General features: G+C 40.2%; 1 protein-coding gene across 1 annotated transcript in view; it reads right to left on the reverse strand.

The window, feature by feature from the left end:
* Positions 1 to 341: 341 nt before the first annotated feature.
* The window catches only part of LOC133010375 (inactive N-acetylated-alpha-linked acidic dipeptidase-like protein 2), a 310384-nt gene continuing 291230 nt past the window's right edge, over positions 342 to 19495 (reverse strand). The window contains exon 15 of the mRNA XM_061077932.1: positions 342 to 588. Within this exon, the coding sequence (XP_060933915.1) occupies positions 342 to 588 (247 nt within the window). The remainder of the gene's footprint in view (positions 589 to 19495) is intronic.

A 19495-nucleotide genomic window follows, 5' to 3' on the forward strand; every position in this document is an offset into this window, starting at 1 on the left:
TATAAAATACTAAAATATCCCTTGATTAAGCATTAAAATTTAGCCACATCACAAAAAAACCTTGACCATGGCTTCGTCTGTAGAGACAGAATCTTAATATTTATTATATTAAGCATTTATTAATTTAATCCTAGTTTAAATTTAAATGTTCTGTTGAACAATAGTAACATTTGGGTGGATTCTCTCAACTTTTCCATGAATTCATTTTAATGTAAGATAAGGTTTTGAATGAGGTTGGTCAGGGGGTCAATTGTGTTTTAATATTCCAAACCTATTTTCTATATTGTTGACTTGATAAGTCGTAGGTTTTGCAGCTGAGTGCATCCAAGCATCAGCCAAGATCATTTAGCTTCTCTCTGGTAATTTTCAAACAAGTCCAAGCCGAAACACACCAGCCTCTCTGCTGACCGGATGGCCCTGAGGATGAGAGACAGAGACTGGTTCATGGTGCTGTGGCAAAGCACTTCCTTGTCAGTGGCGTTTTGTTTGACTGCTTTGCTGGAGACGTTGCAGTGCAGGGCGGCTTCCTGTGAGAACCTCAGGACAGAAAACAGAGGAGTCTTTCCAGGGAGGCTGTATAACAGGTTCCTGCAGAGGAGAGAGAGAGAGAGAGAGAGAGAGAGAGAAGACATGGTAAGCATTCTATCAGCAAATGGATGGAAGAGTTTGTTCCAAAGAAGACTAGAAAATTACCCATTTTGGGTTTATTGTAGCAGAAAAACTGAAGAATCTAAGTGAGGTAATGTATTTTCTTTGCAAAACCTTTGGCAAATGATTCTAAGGTGACAAATGTCCCCACTTTTATATGCAGTTAATCAGGACCGTTATTTGTGAAAACCAAATGATGTTGTTTTTACCAGGTCTGAGTTTACAGATGTGTCAAATGACAAATAACTGTTTTTGTGTTGGTGCGTGTGTGTCAGCAAGAGCAGGTGATAGACTCAGAGAGAGACAAAACAGAGCAAGTGGAGTCAGGAGGAGTGTTATGAATAAATGAATAAATGAAAACACAGCTATGTAGATTTTACTAATTTCAGAAAAGTATCAGTTAGTAGTTGTTGATCAGTGATGATATTCTGGTGGTGGCTATAAACAAATCAACAAATGGACACAGAACCTAAAATGATGTCCAAACTGTAGCTGGTCAGAGCTAAGTCAGCGTGTGTGTGTCTCCATCAGAGTCAGAATGGACTCAATGAAAGAATGTATCTAATATGATAAATGTAATACTGGATTGCCTGCCTATTATTTATAGAGCGGTCTCGTGGAGGCAGACCACTATGTCAGCAAAATTTGATGACAAAATCGGCCAAACAATCAACAATCAACAATGGACTCAGCCAATCGCTGATAGACAATGTATTTGTCCAATCCCAATGGATCATGCATGTGATGGTTGAGGGTTAAGGGCAGAGGATGAGACCTGTTATTGACTCAAGGGCCAATTTAAGTCTCAGTTGCACATCAGAGGAGTTGCAGGCACCTTAGGGGGTAGTGATGTACTCTATTTATCATGAACCACATGAAAGTGAAGAAGATGCAGTATATCCTAAAAGAGAGATTACTGCATACTAGATTTATTTTAGTAGTCCTAACATGTGGTTACTACATGAATGTGATTTGAAATAAAAAACTTATTGCTTCACCCCACATCGCTTCCACTGCATAGACTCAACCATTGTACTGCTAATCAGCTAACATCAACAACAGTATCTCAGTATAAAACACAAGTGCTCAACACTTAAAACATTGACTTAAAACCTGTCCTATAAATCAACACTTTAATAAAAATGGTGAATGAAAAGATGAACTCCGTGGGTTGTTTCAGTTATACAATTTTATAATAACCATTTATTGTGTTTACCTAACAGATTAATGAAAGTTAACTTTGAAGAAAACATAGATCCCTTGGTGCAGCATATTTTAGAACTGCGGGGTACCATAAGGAACAAACACAGCTAGGATCCCTGGTGACTCCACACTGCAGAAGCACCAGAGGTACAATCAAGCAACTGCCTTTGATAAACAGAAAGTTCAAAGAGGACATGCAGTCAAAGCTTAATCATATCGCCAAACAAAACTCTACTCATTCCTTTTAAAGCAATTAATGGCCTATGTTCAAACTATTTTAAGAATTTATAAGCCCCCAGAGCTCTGCTGGTTACTGCCAGATCACAGCTGGTGGCTGGAACAGTCAAGCAATCGAGATCAGTCAGGAAACATCCTCTGCATCTTTTAAATCTCCTCGTAAAACATTTGTTTTTATATAAACTCTTATATAAATGTTATATTTTGTGTGTGACTCTTTGTTTTATGAACTGATTATCTTTCTCTGTTTTGATTTGCTATCTGTTAATAATTTGTATTTATATTAAACATGTAGTTACGTGCAACACAAATAAGGTTTATTATTATATCATTATTAATATGCATTGAAATTCACAGAATCTGCCAATCCTGCAAGTTTGCAACGGTTTACACATGTAAAGTCAAGTCAAAGTGAATTATAGCCTGATGTCACAGATTAGGTCTCAAAGGGCTGCACATTGGCAGTATTCAGGAGATTGACATTTTGTGATCCTAAAACCCTGACAAAAGGAGTGAGTTCTGTTTTCTTAAAGTCAGATCCAGCGTGAACAGTATATTAAAATAAGGTCAGGGATAATAAGACCATGATCACATTTTCAGCAGCAAGTTGACGTGTAATATACTAATAGTTGATTTAGTCAGAGGAAAGAAGCCTCCCTCATCATTTTGACGATGATGATGATGATGATTATTATTGAAGTATTATTGTTATCATTATTAGAGTATTATTATTATCATAACTGGTGCTGCTATCATTAATACCATTGCATCTTAAATATCACTGTTATTATTTTCATTATAACAAACTGGCTGATGGAGCTAAAAAATGAGAGTTACACAACTGTTCCCATTCTCTCTCCGCTCTCTCCTCCCTCTCTACCTTTACCCTTTCTTTCGTCTCTCTTTTGTCTTTCCTCTTTTCCACCCACCTTTCTTCTCTCACCCCATCCAGTCGAGGCAAATGACCGCCTACATTGAGTCACTCTGTTAGAGACTTCTTCCTGTTAAATTTTAGTTTTTGAGTTTTTCTTTCCCTCCAAAGTCACCAAGGTCTGGAAACTGTTGGGTTTCTCTATGACATTGTAACTTACTGTGTAAAGTGCTTTGAGATAATGGATGTTGGGATTTTGACTCTGTACAAATAAAATAAAATTGAAAAGTGAATGCGCCAATTACATGAAGAAGTGTTTCAATATCAGCAAGAATACGACGGATCCTAAAATGCAACAGTGACTATGTTGTTCACTTACTCAAGAAAGTAGTTTTTGTGTTCCCTACAAACCATGTTAGTCACAATGCTGATTCAAATGGTTGAAAAAGGTGCTGATTGTTAACATTGCAGATTTTGGCAGCTTTATCACAAAAATCTAATATTTGTGTCAATCGACCTGGAGCCTATTACATTTAACTGGACAACCAAAGCTTAACCACTGTGATAATGTGATTTAACTTGTTCTTGACTTAAGCGAATACAACAACCACTGAAACAATGGCATATGAAAACATGTTTCATATTTTAAACCTCTGCTTAGTTTTCCATCACAAATGTTCTGCACCATATGAATTACTGTCCTTAAAGAGCCCTCCTGTCTGTGTCTCTTTGTCTTCCTGACAGAATGCACACACATAAAGCAAAACACACATATATAAACAGAGGCAAGCTTTCGGGGGGTCGCAGAGGCGTCGTTTGTAGGTCAAAATGAAGCTCAGCGCAAGTTCAGTGAGGAAGACTTAAGCTGCACACGGTCAGCTGATCTACGGAACACCTAACCTGCAAAGTGATCAGCTGATCGTGGGCGTTTCTAAATGCCCAATCAAGTCTGGCGCGGGCTTTTCAGCCAATCATTCAGCACCTGGCAAACTTTAAAAATCCCTTCTGTTCTCTTCCGCAGTCAGTCGTCCTTCAGCGACGCGCATAACGCAAGCCGTTGCTCATCTAGCTCAATTACATTTCAACGTCGGATCCCGACAATGATTATTTACCAAGAGGTTCGGACCCAGCATTCAAAGATTCGTTTAAATCTACGGATCGTCGGTGCAGGAGCTTCCGCCGAGCGAACCTGACGAGTCTACGGGGGGGCCGACTTCCTCATCGCTCAGCTTCAACATCGCGGCATCACGCGGCTCCAGGCCTGTCTCCTTCTCGGCTCCGTGACCCAGCGGTTCAAGTAAACCGTCCATTGATTCAGCCGGATCGCAGCTTGGAGCACGATCCAGCGGGTCCCCAGCGGGTCCCCCGCCGGTCCCCCGCGGGTCCCTCGCCGCACCTGTTCGCGGTCTCAAAAGTTCAACAAGCGACCTCTTCTAAAGCCCCCTCCCGAAGATAAGTATACATCGTCTTTTTAAACACTCCTGCAACCACTTTAGCTTTAGATAATATCATTCGGACCACTCTGCAGTCCCCGGTCCTCAGTGCGCAGAACATCGACACTCTTCTAAAACCCTCGCACGCCGCAGCACCGGCGCACTCAGCAGCGCGTCCCGCGTCCAGAGTCGTAGATCAGCTGTTCCTCGTGCTTCAGCACATTAAACCACAACACAATCTGTTCGTCGGGAGAGTCAACAACCCGACGCATCGGCGTATTCAGCGATCTAATCTGAGACACGGGAGTATTTTTCAGAATCATAAAAACGCGCCGTGTTAAGCATGCAATACACACCTGAACTGGCTAATTAGACTGACGTGGCGACAAAGCAAATAAATGAGTAAGCTCGCAGGTCAAGGTGCTCTGCTTCCTAAGCAGATATAACTGCGTTTAATGGGTAAACGCATGAATCCATGCTGCTCAGCTCATTTGTATGGTGGTATACCGAGCACAAAATGTTGAGTCTTTTCATGACTGTAATGCAGACTCAAACTCTGGAGCGAATTCAATAACATTAAGTTCTTCATGTTCTGATCAGGTCCTGATAACTAGTGATGAGTGCTCATTAGTTCAAATGAGAGCAGAGTGGAGTAGGACACATACACCTGCTAGCTACAAACCAACTACACATTTGCTGTGTCCCTGGTATTTCACTTAAATGGTCTGCTACAATGATTTTAAAAAACAAATAGATAATATATATATTATTATAAACAAATGAAATCACATTCTTCATATGTAAATAGTTCAACTCATCGTTTCACATAAAAAAAATAAAAAAATAAATAATATATGAACGCGTTTACGTACGCATTAAAATACAAACTATCTTCAGTGGCGAAATAATAGGCACGTCGTGATCTGACCAAGGTGCCAGTACAACAGGTGACTTAATTTAAACTGCCAGAAGCGTGTTCCCGAGAGGTCCTGCGGTTTCATCCGTGGATAATCCCCCCCCTGATAGTTCCCCGGAGTCAGGTGCATCACTCTCCAACTAAACGCTTCATCACTCGACGTCCCGCAGCCCAAATTTAAATAAATAAAATCGTACAGCATATTTTTGACATCACAAAATCCTCCCTTGCTGCTAATACGTCACAAAGCAGCAGCTGCTTTCCTCAGCACTTCGCGATGCACATCATCCCTAATGAAGCCATTTAATTAAAAAAAAAAAAAAAGTGCCGATCCAACCTGCGTCTGGCCCCATTTTCACGATTGCTAGCGACGTCACTTCTTTATATAAATAAATATATAAATAATTAAATAAATATTTAAAAAAGAAAAAAAATTAAATCAATAAATAAATTAAAAAAAATAAAATAATAATTAATAAATAAATATTAAAACAAAAATAATAATAAAAATATATATATATATATATACACACATATTTAAAGCAGTGCATCCTTCTGATTATATGCAGTTATTCACAAATGCACTCCATTCGTGAGTTTTTGGGGGATTTTTACGGACAATGGCTGCAAGCCCAGGCCTTCTCCATTTGTCCCGTTTTCCTCATTGCTGAAACCTCCCCTCTAAAACAAAACATGGGTCTTCACCAGCATAAACACATTTAATTAAAGCAAACGCTGCCTGCACTCCATTCAGCGCATGCATTCATGATAGGAACTGCTACTTCTCCCACCTAACAAGGTATTTCCCTCGGTTCACTACAACAATTGGGAAGATTATCTTTTTGACTTCATTTCCGATATCTATCCTCTCACACACACACTCCTCTTCGAATCAAAAGTTTGAAAAACCCGATGTCAGTAAATCCTGCATATAACTGGTGGTGGTTCCGTATTAGCTGCTCACTCTTGAGTCATGCTAGTCACACAGTTAAGTTCTCATTAAACACACACATGGGCACTTGCTCTTCACATACACGGTCTTTGCACTACATCCGGTCGGAAGGACCCCATACGTGCGAGCGGCGTATGTGCACCCTGTATTTTACTTTCGGTCCAGCGCAAGCAAGAAAAGGACCTTATTTTCAGTTTGTCATTTGACTTAATTTCTGTTACGGTGGTCGTGCCGATTTGCATTTCTGTTGACATTTAATTTCAGTTGGTCTTGGACCTTATTTTCTTTGGTCATATGACCTTTTTATTTATGTTGGTCCTCGCGACCGTTTTTCTAAGTTTACATTTTGCATTCACCATGGCTTGAACCGGTCAGGTGACCTTAATAGAAGTTCGCCATGCCCTTTAATTTCCGTTGACGGTGTGCCGAGCCGTTTTAATTTCTGTTGACGGTGTGCCGAGCCGTTTTAATTTCTGTTACGGTGGTCGTGCCGATTTTCATTTCTGTTGATATTTTATTTCATTTGGTCTTGGACCTTAATTTCATTTTGGGCAAACAACCTTTTATTTAAGTTTGGTCCTTGCTGACCGTTTATTAAGTTCTACATCTTGCACTCACCATGGCTTGAACCGGTCAGGTGACCTTAATAGAAGTTCGCCATGCCCTTTAATTTCCGTTGACGGTGTGCCGAGCCGTTTTAATTTCTGTTGACGGTGTGCCGAGCCGTTTTAATTTCTGTTACGGTGGTCGTGCCGATTTTCATTTCTGTTGATATTTTATTTCATTTGGTCTTGGACCTTAATTTAATTTTGGTCAAACGACCTTTTATTTAAGTTTGGTCCTTGCTGACCGTTTATTAAGTTCTACATCTTGCACTCACCATGGCTTTAACTCGGTCCAGCGGACCCTCATTTAAGTTTGCCATGCAATTTAATTTCTGTTGACGGTGTGCCGAGCCGTTTTAATTTCTGTTGACGGTGTGCCGAGCCGTTTTAATTTCTGTTACGGTGGTCGTGCCGATTTGCATTTCTGTTGATATTTTATTTCATTTGGTCTTGGACCTTAATTTCATTTTGGTCAAACGACCTTTTATTTAAGTTTGGTCCTTGCTGACCGTTTATTAAGTTCCACATTTAGACCCTGCACTCACCACGACATTCACTTCCGGTCCAGCGGACCTTTCTTTTTGTAACAAGCAACCTAAATTCCGGTTTCAGTTACTCTACTGAGATATAATTCTGTTAGCATTTTATAATCTAGCCTTGGACCTAACCCTTTGTCTGATAACTTTTTAGTTATGTTCTACATTTTAGATCCCATTATATACCTGTGCACATGATCTTTTACGTTGGTCTCCAGACCTTCATCTCATATAATTATCACTCGGGTTGCAGGTGCACTCTACGAGTCATCTCTATATTTCTATTAGATAAATGTTATGATTGTCTGTTTACCAAAGCATGTATTACTTCCCAGAATACTACAACACGAGGTAAGACTCATCATTATCTCACTCCCCTGATCTACCTTCTTCGTCTTATTCTTTTGGGGGTGTTCCTGTTCGATGTCCTGCTCCGCCCCCTTCTAACCCTGACATCTCACAGGGGTCTAAATGCCACAGACCGTAAACATTCATATCTTGTGTGTTTACAAAATAAATATTGTAAAGTAAAAACCAAGTCTCTCCTCATTGAAATGAAGCTCAGCGCAAGTTCAGTGAGGAAGACTTAAGCTGCACACGGTCAGCTGATCTACGGAACACCTAACCTGCAAAGTGATCAGCTGATCGTGGGCGTTTCTAAATGCCCAATCAAGTCTGGCGCGGGCTTTTCAGCCAATCATTCAGCACCTGGCAAACTTTAAAAATCCCTTCTGTTCTCTTCCGCAGTCAGGCGTCCTTCAGCGACGCGCATAACCCCTCCTCCACCCCAATCTCCTCCAGTCCCCAGTAGGATATTCATCGACCTCAACCGACTACATGCCTAATCTCACATCATGCTGGCAGAGATCATGGACCTTGATGACGGATCCCAAGACTGTCAGCGGATCGTGATTACGGCGGCACCCGATCACGGTGGGAGCTGATCGCGGACTAAAAAGGCAACAACCTGCCGACAATATACCTAGTACTCGTGGCATCCATTGCACTTCTGTCCGTCCTGGAAGAGGGATCCCTCGCATGCGGCTCTTCCTGAGGTTTCTACGTTTTTCCTTTAAGAAGGTTTTGTAGTTTTTCCTTACTCTTGTGAGGGTTAAGGGCAGAGGATGTCACAATTGGCGAAGTCCAATAGGACAATTCTCACGGACATGGGCCATCCAAAACTTTTGCTTGACTGATGAACCACCACCAGTGTCTAGACCCCGGGGGGGTGTTCCTGTTCGATGTCCTGCTCCGCCCCCTTCTAACCCTGACATCTCACAGGGGTCTAAATGCCACAGACCGTAAACATTCATATCTTGTGTGTTTACAAAATAAATATTGTAAAGTAAAAACCAAGTCTCTCCTCATTGAAATGGCAGCGACTGTGGAGGGCTGCTCTCCTCGGGCCTCAAGTCAATTGATTTCTCTTAAAGTGGCTGAATGGACGGTCTAAGGGAGTAAATGGAGCGATTCTTCATCTGTTAAGACACACATAGTGAGCTGTAGGGTGTGAAGCAACACTGACCTTCACAACACAATTCAGACTCAAAGTCAGAGCTCGGGAGTTATTCTGTATCAACTTCACTACTTCACTACTCACCAGTGACTCCAGTGAGGCCAGTACAGAGGGATAAGGGCGTTAAGAAAATGGTATTTGTCGGAAGAATTGGCAGGGACAATTATTAATTAAATGTTAGATGAAAAACAAATTGCAGAGTGTAAGCAGCTATCTTATTCACCATATTGTCCATGCTTGCTGACTTTGTTGATTTTAACACAAAACACTGTTCATGAATTCAGTGTTTTTGGCAGCCGCTCTCATAATTAAAATATCTGATCAGCACATGAACACAAAAGTCAAAAGAAGGAGTCATGTTCATTAGCCTCACCCTCCAAGGATAAAAAATACCTTAGCCACAAATAAACAGACTGACTAATGTCTCAAGTTATTTTCAAGGTTGATTTTCATACCTATACTCTGAAACAAAAAGTGTGGCTGCCAGGAAGGAACAAGACATTTTGGCATGGCACAGTAGAAAAAAGCAGTGGTGTAAAATGATGGAAATAAGGATGGCTGAATTCCATTTCGCCGCCTTTGTGTCAGGATCCTGCTACTGTGCACGCTGGCTAACTGCTGCGGCTTCCTGGACACTTGAACAGAGCAAATCCGTTGCTCTGTCTGCTGTGTAAAAGATTAGATTATGTTTTGTAAAAAAGGTTTCTCTACATCCACTGTCAGTGTTTTTAAAGTATTTTACTTTCTATGAACTATAAAGTCAAACTTGCATTTACATGAGCTAGTGTTTTGGCCACGTTTGGGCAGCACAACAAATTATCACAACACAGATATGTTATCATATTGACAGTGTTGATTTGGCTGTAATAGCAAACAGATTCAGTTGGTGCCTGTTGAGAGCGGTGAGATTGAGTCAGAGCAGTAAAGGTGTCAGCAGTGAAAGAAAAATATTGAGCTGAAAGACCCTAAAATGCTCTGGGGAGCTGAAGGGAAATAAAGGGGTAATAATATTGTCTAATTGTTGATAATTAGATTAAAGCAGCAATTAAAAACGTATGCTCATACAACTCATTGTTAATATAACAGTATGTATTAATGCAGCTTTGGGGAGGAAACTAAAATATGGGGTTTGGGTCAACAAAAGAAACTGATAATAGTTTAAAGCTTATAAAGAGACCCAACCCTGGCCTCCTGCCTTGCTCTATAAAGGACACACAACTTTCTATCTCGGTTCTGAACTATAAGTCAAATTATCTTAAAACAAGAAAAAACGTCGGTTTTATATGACAAAGAAGACAAAATTATTTTTGATGGAATGAACCATTCAATAACACAAACAACACCCCACAAAGAAGCAATTTCTGTCACGTATGCATTATTTTTGCTCAGGTGAATATTGCATTCATGTTTGGAACAGCACTTCAGAAAAGAATCAGCAGGAAAGTTATTTCTGAAAGAAAAAAAGAAAGACACAGTTAGAGTGTTACTCAGCCAGGCAATGGCAAGTGCGTGAACAGGCTTGCCCTGATGAAACAACCTTGGAGTTTTTGTATTATCCCTCAGCATTGTGTTCACATTTTGTACGAAGCTGTAACCCAATATGCCAAAGAACATGTATCCATATTGAAAATGGCTGTGTTCTGCCGGAGGAAGAGGTCTATATAAACTGTTACCATTTGCCCACTGGTCATTGGCAGCTGAGCTACAAAGCCAGATGTTGTTTTTGTGTGTTTTTTAATCCTGAAAGCATCATCCATCTATTGTCTACAGTGTGTTTCATTGGGTTTGCCCGCCCAGGAGAGGGGGTAACCAAGATCGTGAAGCCTGTCGGATATATACATTATAATCTCTCACCTCTGGTGAGCTAAATGATTAACTGCCAATATGATGCTATAAAATCATCTTGTATGCTGAGTTTGTTTTCTTTTTCTTTTTTTCCTCTCTGCTTTCACGCTCTATTTTTAAACTCATGCCTGATTCAATGGGGATGAATCAATCACTACGACAGTGATGCGAATACAATTGAATGAATAGAAGTTTATTTAATATAGTCTATTTACTAAATAGCTTTTTACCATGTTCGTCTGATAATATGATTAAATTACTTGGGTTAATATTGAGAGTCATTACTTTTGACTTTTGATGTATTGTTGTGAATTTAAATGTATTTAATATAGCCTATCTTACTCACTAAAACTCTGTATTAATGTACTTGGGTTTCTTATGAGTAAGGAAAAGTAATTCAATTGTTTTAGTATTTTTAAGATGTATTAATCAGATCTATGTTCAAATGATGTTCACTAACAATCTGTAGAAGGAGCTCACACTGAGCCACTATGTGCGTCCTATTGCCAGTAATGAAGACTTAACACTGTGAACCCTGCCTTTTGTTTAGAAAGACTTATAATGAGTTAGCTTATACCTGAAAAAAGGTTTTTGACAAAAAATATATTAAATGTTCTTTAATGAACAGATGTCATGAATGTTTTTCTTCTTCTGTGTACATGTAAATCGGCCTTCGCACTTTAGATTCCTTGGTTTCCTGGTTTGTAACTTGTCATTTATTATTCATTATGTAAAAACTAACGTGATGAAAAGAATTGAAAAATATGCCATGAAAAAAAAAATTGAAAGAAAGAAAGAAAGAGGAGCAATACCCTAAAGAAGGTGATTGTGTTTGCCCATGCCCCTTAACTGTCCCCCTGTCTGTCTGTGAATAACCAGTGATGAAAGAGTTATTTTTCAAAGACCTCTGAGTGCACATAAAGACATCTGCTATCGACTGGCATGGCCCTCGGCAGCCTGACATCCGCTCTTAATTGAGGCTGCCTCCTGCTCTGCAACACAACAAATTGGGTTTAAACTACGTCTGCTGGTCCCAGGTGTCACTCACACAGGAGCAGCAGCATCCATCCAACACTGACAGCTGCAAGGTGTGTCCCTCTGTGCTGGTACCTGTTTGTGAGGCTAGTTTCAGAGTGGGAACATTTCAGCTCATCATCTTTGCTAAATGGAATTTAAAGATTAGGCGGGTTTACGGGCAAACTAACATTTTGTGTATCTAGACACCTTTATTTTAGTGCTGAGGATAGATAAATAGTAGGTTCCAAATAGAAAACATAAATTTGGATTTCAGCAATCAATACACTGACTTCCAGGATAATTAAGCCAATTGACACATATGTACAGAGAATCTCCATTGTGTTACATAACCTCCAAAACCAATATTGTCACAACTTCAGTCAGCACTAGGGATGTCACGAGAACCGATACCTACGATACCTTTCGATACTAACATAACAAAACGATGCCGATGCCCAAGTTTTTGAAGCACCGTAGGCACCGTCAGCTTCGATGCCAGCAGCTGTTAGTAACTTAGCATTAGCATCGGTGCTGCGCCAGTCGACGTTTACATTCAGAAAACCAAGACGACAACTGCGGCTGCAGCGTTCGCCCCACCTCGACTTGTTTATTAAAAAGGCACAAAGAGTCGTGTATGGAAGTATTTTGCGTTTGACGCCGGGTTTACACCGGACACGGAAGCAACGCCGCCGCTCCGTGCTAATCCTTAGCGCGCCGGTGATCCAGTTTAACTGGCGACAAGATTAACTGGCGATTTGTTTACCTTTTTCCAGATGTTGATGGTGGGTTGCAGTGCTGGTCGCAGATTCGTCATTTTCACAAAGCGCATGTGTGTGAAGTGCGGTGATCTACTGAAGGTCTCGCTGAAATAAAAATCCTACAAAAACCCTTCCCGAGTTCATGTGTCCGTGTCAGCATCACGTTGAGACAGCAATATATATTAAATGTTTTTTTTTTAAAAAAGAAAATAGTACAAAACTCTTGACCGGGATTCGAAACAGTGACCAGAAGCACTATCAGCTTCTGATCAGATGACGATCGCACTACGCCACCGAGCCGCTGAAATCTTCGTCGAGTGATAGATAAATGTCTCGTTGTTTGCTTTGTCAGCTGTATGTCACCAGATGTGCTTTCGGGTAACGCCCAGATCAACTGGTGATAGTCCCAACACAGACAAAACGCATATATACTTAATACCAGGCTTTACAATCTATTGCTCCTCTTCATGGGAGACACAGGGAGTTCTGAAGAACACACACGTGTGACCAGCTCCACGCAAAGTGCTTGTGTTTGACGCTGGTGATCATTACAACGCGCACACACAGAACAAGTGTCAGATGTAAACATCGCCTCACAACAACAAGGCGGAAGCTCCAGCGGTGTTATTATGAGTAAAGTTGGTGAACGTGCTTCTGATGGACGTGTAAAGCTTCACGTGTCCTCCTGTCGCTGCTGGTTAAAGTCAGCAGACGTGGTTTTAAAAGATGTTCTCGGTGATCAGGTTCAGTCATCGGAGAATGAAAACAACTCAAACGCTCATCAGAGGACGGGTGTGTTTGTTTTTCATAGTTTCTGTAATGCAAATGTGTTTTTCTCTGCTGTCAGATGGCTGCGTGCTATGCTGGTGCTGTGTCAGTCAAAGGAGTAAATACAGTTCCCTGTGTAACTATGACAACTCTGGCAAATTAAAATATTGATAAATAATAATGTGTAATTGTGTCACTATCATCATATCTGTGGTCCACACCAACCATGATATCAACGAGCACATGAAACGCCCACTCATAGTAAGCAGGCGAACTATTTGTGGCTTTTTCTTTGTCTGTGCGCAGGATATAGCAGTTTTTCATGATGTCGTATATACGTGTGGTCGGCACACGGGCGCAGCAGTGTCCAAATGTATCAAGTATGAATGATAACTCCGAGTTTTTTGGGAAATTGTGACTGTCACAAGTTAACCTGGGCGTGTTCCCTGACACAATAACTCAAGGTAAGATGTGCACAGGCTTCACAGTCAGCTGATCATAAAGGTGACTCAGCTTTCATCCTCAATCAGTGGCGCAGTGGGCAGTGCCATGGGCACTACGTTAATTTTTATGTGAATCACAGCAGATCGATTCCCGTGTTGGGAATTCTTTCACATTTATATTTAGTCTGAAGATGATGAAATATTTTTAATGCTGATGTTTCCTGAAGCGTCCTCATTTGGTTGTATCATCACACCACATTGTTTGTGAAAATATAACAAAATATAAATTGTTTTATTATTATTATTTATCAATATTTTAATTTGCCAGAGTTGTCATAGTTACACAGGGAACTGTATTTACTCCTTTGACTGACACAGCACCAGCATAGCACGCAGCCATCTGACAGCAGAGAAAAACACATTTGCATTACAGAAACTATGAAAAACAAACACACCCGTCCTCTGATGAGCGTTTGAGTTGTTTTCATTCTCCGATGACTGAACCTGATCACCGAGAACATCTTTTAAAACCACGTCTGCTGACTTTAACCAGCAGCGACAGGAGGACATGTGAAGCTTTACACGTCCATCAGAAGCACGTTCACCAACTTTACTCATAATAACACCGCTGGAGCTTCCGCCTTGTTGTTGTGAGGCGATGTTTACATCTGACACTGCTTTGGTGTGTGCGCGTTGTAATGATCATCAGCGTCAAACACAAGCACTTTGCGTGGAGCTGGTCACACGTGTGTGTTCTTCAGAACTCCCTGTGTCTCCCATGAAGAGGAGCAATAGATTGTAAAGCCTGGTATTAAGTATATATGCGTTTTGTCTGTGTTGGGACTATCACCAGTTGATCTGGGCGTTACCCGAAAGCACATCTGGTGACATACAGCTGACAAAGCAAACAACGAGACATTTATCTATCACTCGACGAAGATTTCAGCGGCTCGGTGGCGTAGTGCGATCGTCATCTGATCAGAAGCTGATAGTGCTTCTGGTCACTGTTTCGAATCCCGGTCAAGAGTTTTGTACTATTTTCTTTTTTAAAAAAAAAACATTTAATATATATTGCTGTCTCAACGTGATGCTGACACGGACACATGAACTCGGGAAGGGTTTTTGTAGGATTTTTATTTCAGCGAGACCTTCAGTAGATCACCGCACTTCACACACATGCGCTTTGTGAAAATGACGAATCTGCGACCAGCACTGCAACCCACCATCAACATCTGGAAAAAGGTAAACAAATCGCCAGTTAATCTTGTCGCCAGTTAAACTGGATCACCGGCACATGGTTGTTTACACCGGAAGCTGAAGCGGCGCATGGGAGTGGATGGGAGCCAGCTGTTATTTAAGGCTTGGTGCTGCGCTTACGAGTCGCTTTGGCGTCGCTTCAGCGTCCGGTGTAAACCCGGCGTGAGGCAGATGTATCATTTAATGCATAACGTGTCTCAAAACAAAGCGTCACTCACATGCGACCGCAACTACCGTATAACCCTCAGTATATGCGCAGCGCAAGCACATTGAATTACCGTATATGACATTAACAACATCCAAATAATGCACTTTTTTTTTTACCGTGGTATCGAAATTGGCATCGAGAATCGTGTTATTTTACTGGTATTGGCACCGACTACTGAATTTTTGGTATCGTGACACCCCTAGTCAGCACTTAACATATTCATTGTCTTATCTTATTTTTTGCATGTACTAATTCTCACGTCATTTCAGAATTCAGCCACTCCTCCCAGCTCTGCATCACCTCGTCCCATGGATCCCATTACCTGCCCCACCTCTAGACTCACCTACTTTCCATCAGTCATTAGTCACCCAGTATATATACCTGCTCATTTCCCCTGTTCTCTGCCAGATCGTCTAGTGTGTTTGTTCCTAGCTTTCCAGTGTTATCCCTTGATTCATTGTTCTGCCTGATCCCCCCTCTGACCTGCCTTCTGGACTCTGGATTCCCTTTTGTCTGCTCCCAATCGGATTTGTTTGCTACCTTACTGTCTGCCTGATTTTTGATCCCCGGATCGTTCCAATAAACCAGAACTCCTGTTATTCCCTAAACCTGCTCAAGTGTCGTGCTTTTGGGTTCACGTCTGACATTTTGCCCGTCCTGACAAATGCACACAGTTGTATATTGCGTTTAGAAGTTGATATATTGGGTTTTGAATCCAAATATGCACACACACACCTGTTACAGACTGTAACCTCTGAGAGGAAATGTAAATGTTCCTTATTGGTTTTGGAAATTGGCATATTTGTTATTGGAACCAGCACACTGATCACACTGAATCAATCAATCAAATTTTATTCGTACAGCTCATATTCACAAATCGCAACTTGCCTCTTAGGGCTAAACAAAGTGTGAAATCCTCTGTCCCATCATCTTGCGTCTCAACAAGAGTGGGGAAAGACTACCCAAAAAATTATTTTAATTTATATTTAGAGTATTAATTCAAAGGAACATGTCTGACAGAGATGAAGGGAGCAGAAATGGTAATTGAAATGATTGCTGCATTGCCACTAAAAGTAGTATAATTGAATACAGGCATATTGTATATCTAGGCAATCCAGTTGTAATCATGACCCCTGATCAGCTACCACCACAATTCATGATCCAAGATCCACAATCGAACATTTCTAGAACTTGAACTGTTCAAATTCAGTGTGCCGACTTCGAAAAAGGAATGCATTAATTACGTTTCCCACTCCAAAATGGAAGTTTTTGCTCAATATGTGGGTCAAGGTAATGACTTTTTATTGTTATTACTTTTCAGTGAAAAACACCAACATTGTTTTGGACCAGGGGGAAATGTAGCTCCTTGTTTTGGTTTTCAAAGCCATGTTAGTTAGCATACATTAGCATATTAATTTTGAAAGACACAGTCCAGTTCTTTCACTTCATAACCATTCATGTATCTTAAAAAAAAAACAATTAAAATTTATATTTCCATTTTCAAATCCCCAAATCACTTTCATTTGGGGATCCAGAGTTGTAAAATCCTGGATGAAACATTTTTCCTGATTGTATCTAAAAAATAAATGTAATGGTTTGTAGACACCATCCTAGATTGCTACTAGTAAAGTCCATGGCAGAAATGTTGTCTAATGTTGCTTTTGTTACTTTTCTTTTAACCTTTGCATGTGCTAAGCATATTGCAGCAATGGTTTTAAAGGTGCTACATACATTTACATACCCAACCTACTTACTCTCAGATCTACTGTAAGCCCTGCATGTTTGCACAAGGGACAGAATAGAAACATAATTCCTTCTGCAGCATCTATGATCTGAATGATTCATACAATCCAGTACCATAGTTACTAACTTGAGCCTCTTAAGTGTCCAAAACATATTCAATTAGAGCAATGGAAATAAACATTGAAGCCAAAGATCAATCAGTTCCATTGATCTTTCAATTGTTGCTCCTATTTTCACAGTGGCAGAGACATCTCATACGAGCACATTATAGGAAAACACAAAGGCAAAAGTCACAACATTGAAGCAAAACTGACAAGACAACTAAAAAAGCCACAACCTAACTGCAAATGCCACAACATGAATGCAAAAAACCACACAACGGAAACACAACGCAGGTACAATAGCAGCACACTTGAACACAGAAGGTGACTGTTCTCATTGCACGTTCCGCATTCTTCACTCACCTCTGTTGTGTCAGTTGTATGGCTCTTGCATTCGAGTTGTGGTTTTTGCAGTTGTGTTGTGCATTTTACATTTGTGTTTTCCGTTGATGTGTTTGCGAGGTGGCTTTCTCTTACACTACTAATGTTTATATTACTCATACTCTGTGTTTCTGGAATATTTTCCCCTTGGCATTGTATACCTGTCATTCTCCCTTGTACCTGGTCCTGACGTGACCTGGCTGTGATGTGAAGGATTTTGTTGTGCTGTCAGTAAGATAGCTTAACAACACAAACACACACATACTTTTTGAGGTCCAAATAAATCTCAGCCAAGTCTTGGTTATTATTGTAATACAGTATTTTGTTTTTATTGTTGCTTGCATATTGAAACTGCCAACATAATTTATAGTGTTCTTTGTTTATATTATTATTATTTTCACAAGTGTGAATGTGTGTGCCTTTTATTAGTTTCTGTGTATTTACTACAGTGAAAGTCACACAAGGTTTAATGTCATTCCAGTGACATGATGTGTGAATGGACAGAAATACACATCCATTCTGTCTCAGGGCTGTACTACAGCTTGTGTCAGAGCCTTCATCTGGTGGTCGTACTTTTTCTGCCCAGCCTGGTTAAAGAAAGTTTTGGTACATCCAGACATCAGAGGATATTGTGGATATGTGTCAGCAACCTAACCATAATTGATCTTGCGTATTAACTCAAATCTAATGACAAGAGGCTATCACACGTCATAACTTTTTCAGTCTTTCTGTATCTTTCTGTCTGTCGGAGTCTGTCTGTCTCTCTCTGTCTCTCTCTCTGTCTGTGTCTGTCTATCTAAGCCCACCTGTATAAAAGCTTAGTAAAAATATTTTTTTAATATTAGATTTCAGTATGCAATAACAAGAAATGAACCATTAAATGTTAAGTTTGTATTCTGCAAATGCATGAATTGTAACATTAATTTTGTAATGTTACATAGTAGTTATGCACTTGCCAAGGAAATGAAATTCCAAAGGTGTTTTTACTGAATTGCTGCTAATCATCAAGGTTCATTACTTTGTCTATTTTTCTTTTCGGCAGGGGTGTCTTGTTTCACCCTATCCAACCATACAACTGATGGACAATGACGGAAGATGGTGTTTACTGAAAGAAGGTTAAGTGTGGTAAAAGTGGATAGAGTAGGCGTATTCCAGTGCACAGGCCTTGATGAAGCCTTCATAACAGCCTTTAGTATTGTATGTATTTTTCTTTTAACATTGCATACCCACCACACCAGAAAAACTCAATGACCTTCATTCAGAGGCACATTGTCAGTGTTGTGGAAGAGGGAGACAAGAGTGATGAACCTTTCGTGCCTGATCCTCATGCCTCAATTGTTTTAAGGTTCTGTACTTAATAATAATATTGTTACATTTTCTCAAACATGCACTGCTGAACAACAGTATTTGTTAATACATCTAAAAAAAGATTTTAATCAAATCAGTTTTTTAATACATTTAGGGGAATAAATGTAAATGTGCTGTAAAGGGCCATAAGCTGCAGCGACAAGCCTTTGTATTCTTTAAGGTCCATTCCTGTTCTGTATTTCTTAGTGTGTAACTGGTTTATTCGTAAAAATGTTTTTTTTTAGCAGGTAAGAATAGTTTTAAAATGTGATAAAAGGTTTCTAACATGTGAGATAATTTAATGCGGTGTTAATCTATCGTTTTAAATACATGGATTTTTGCTTTCATTGATAGTGGACTCAATGCCAGTGCTTTCATTGAGCAATAAAGCAGTTGTTCAAAATGACTGTTTATACAACTACAGTTAAAAAAATATATTTAAAGTTGAGTCAGAGTTTAAATCCCCCAGGAAACGCAGCAGGTCCACCCACTGACCTTATTGGTGACAAATACCACTTCTTATCTCAAATCTCCTTTCAGTGGCAGCGGCTACTGCACCTTTGATTCAGAATATTTACAGTTAAACCACAAACTGAAAAAGGTCTGCCCTGACTTGGCCAATACAGATGGACGAGATTCTCTGAAGAGGCATTTAAGTCTTACTATACAATTTTATGAAGTAATGGTTGCTAAGGGACAAAGGAAGCATG

Source organism: Limanda limanda, chromosome 9 (genome assembly GCF_963576545.1).
Source record: "Limanda limanda chromosome 9, fLimLim1.1, whole genome shotgun sequence".
Classification (NCBI taxonomy): domain Eukaryota; kingdom Metazoa; phylum Chordata; class Actinopteri; order Pleuronectiformes; family Pleuronectidae; genus Limanda; species Limanda limanda.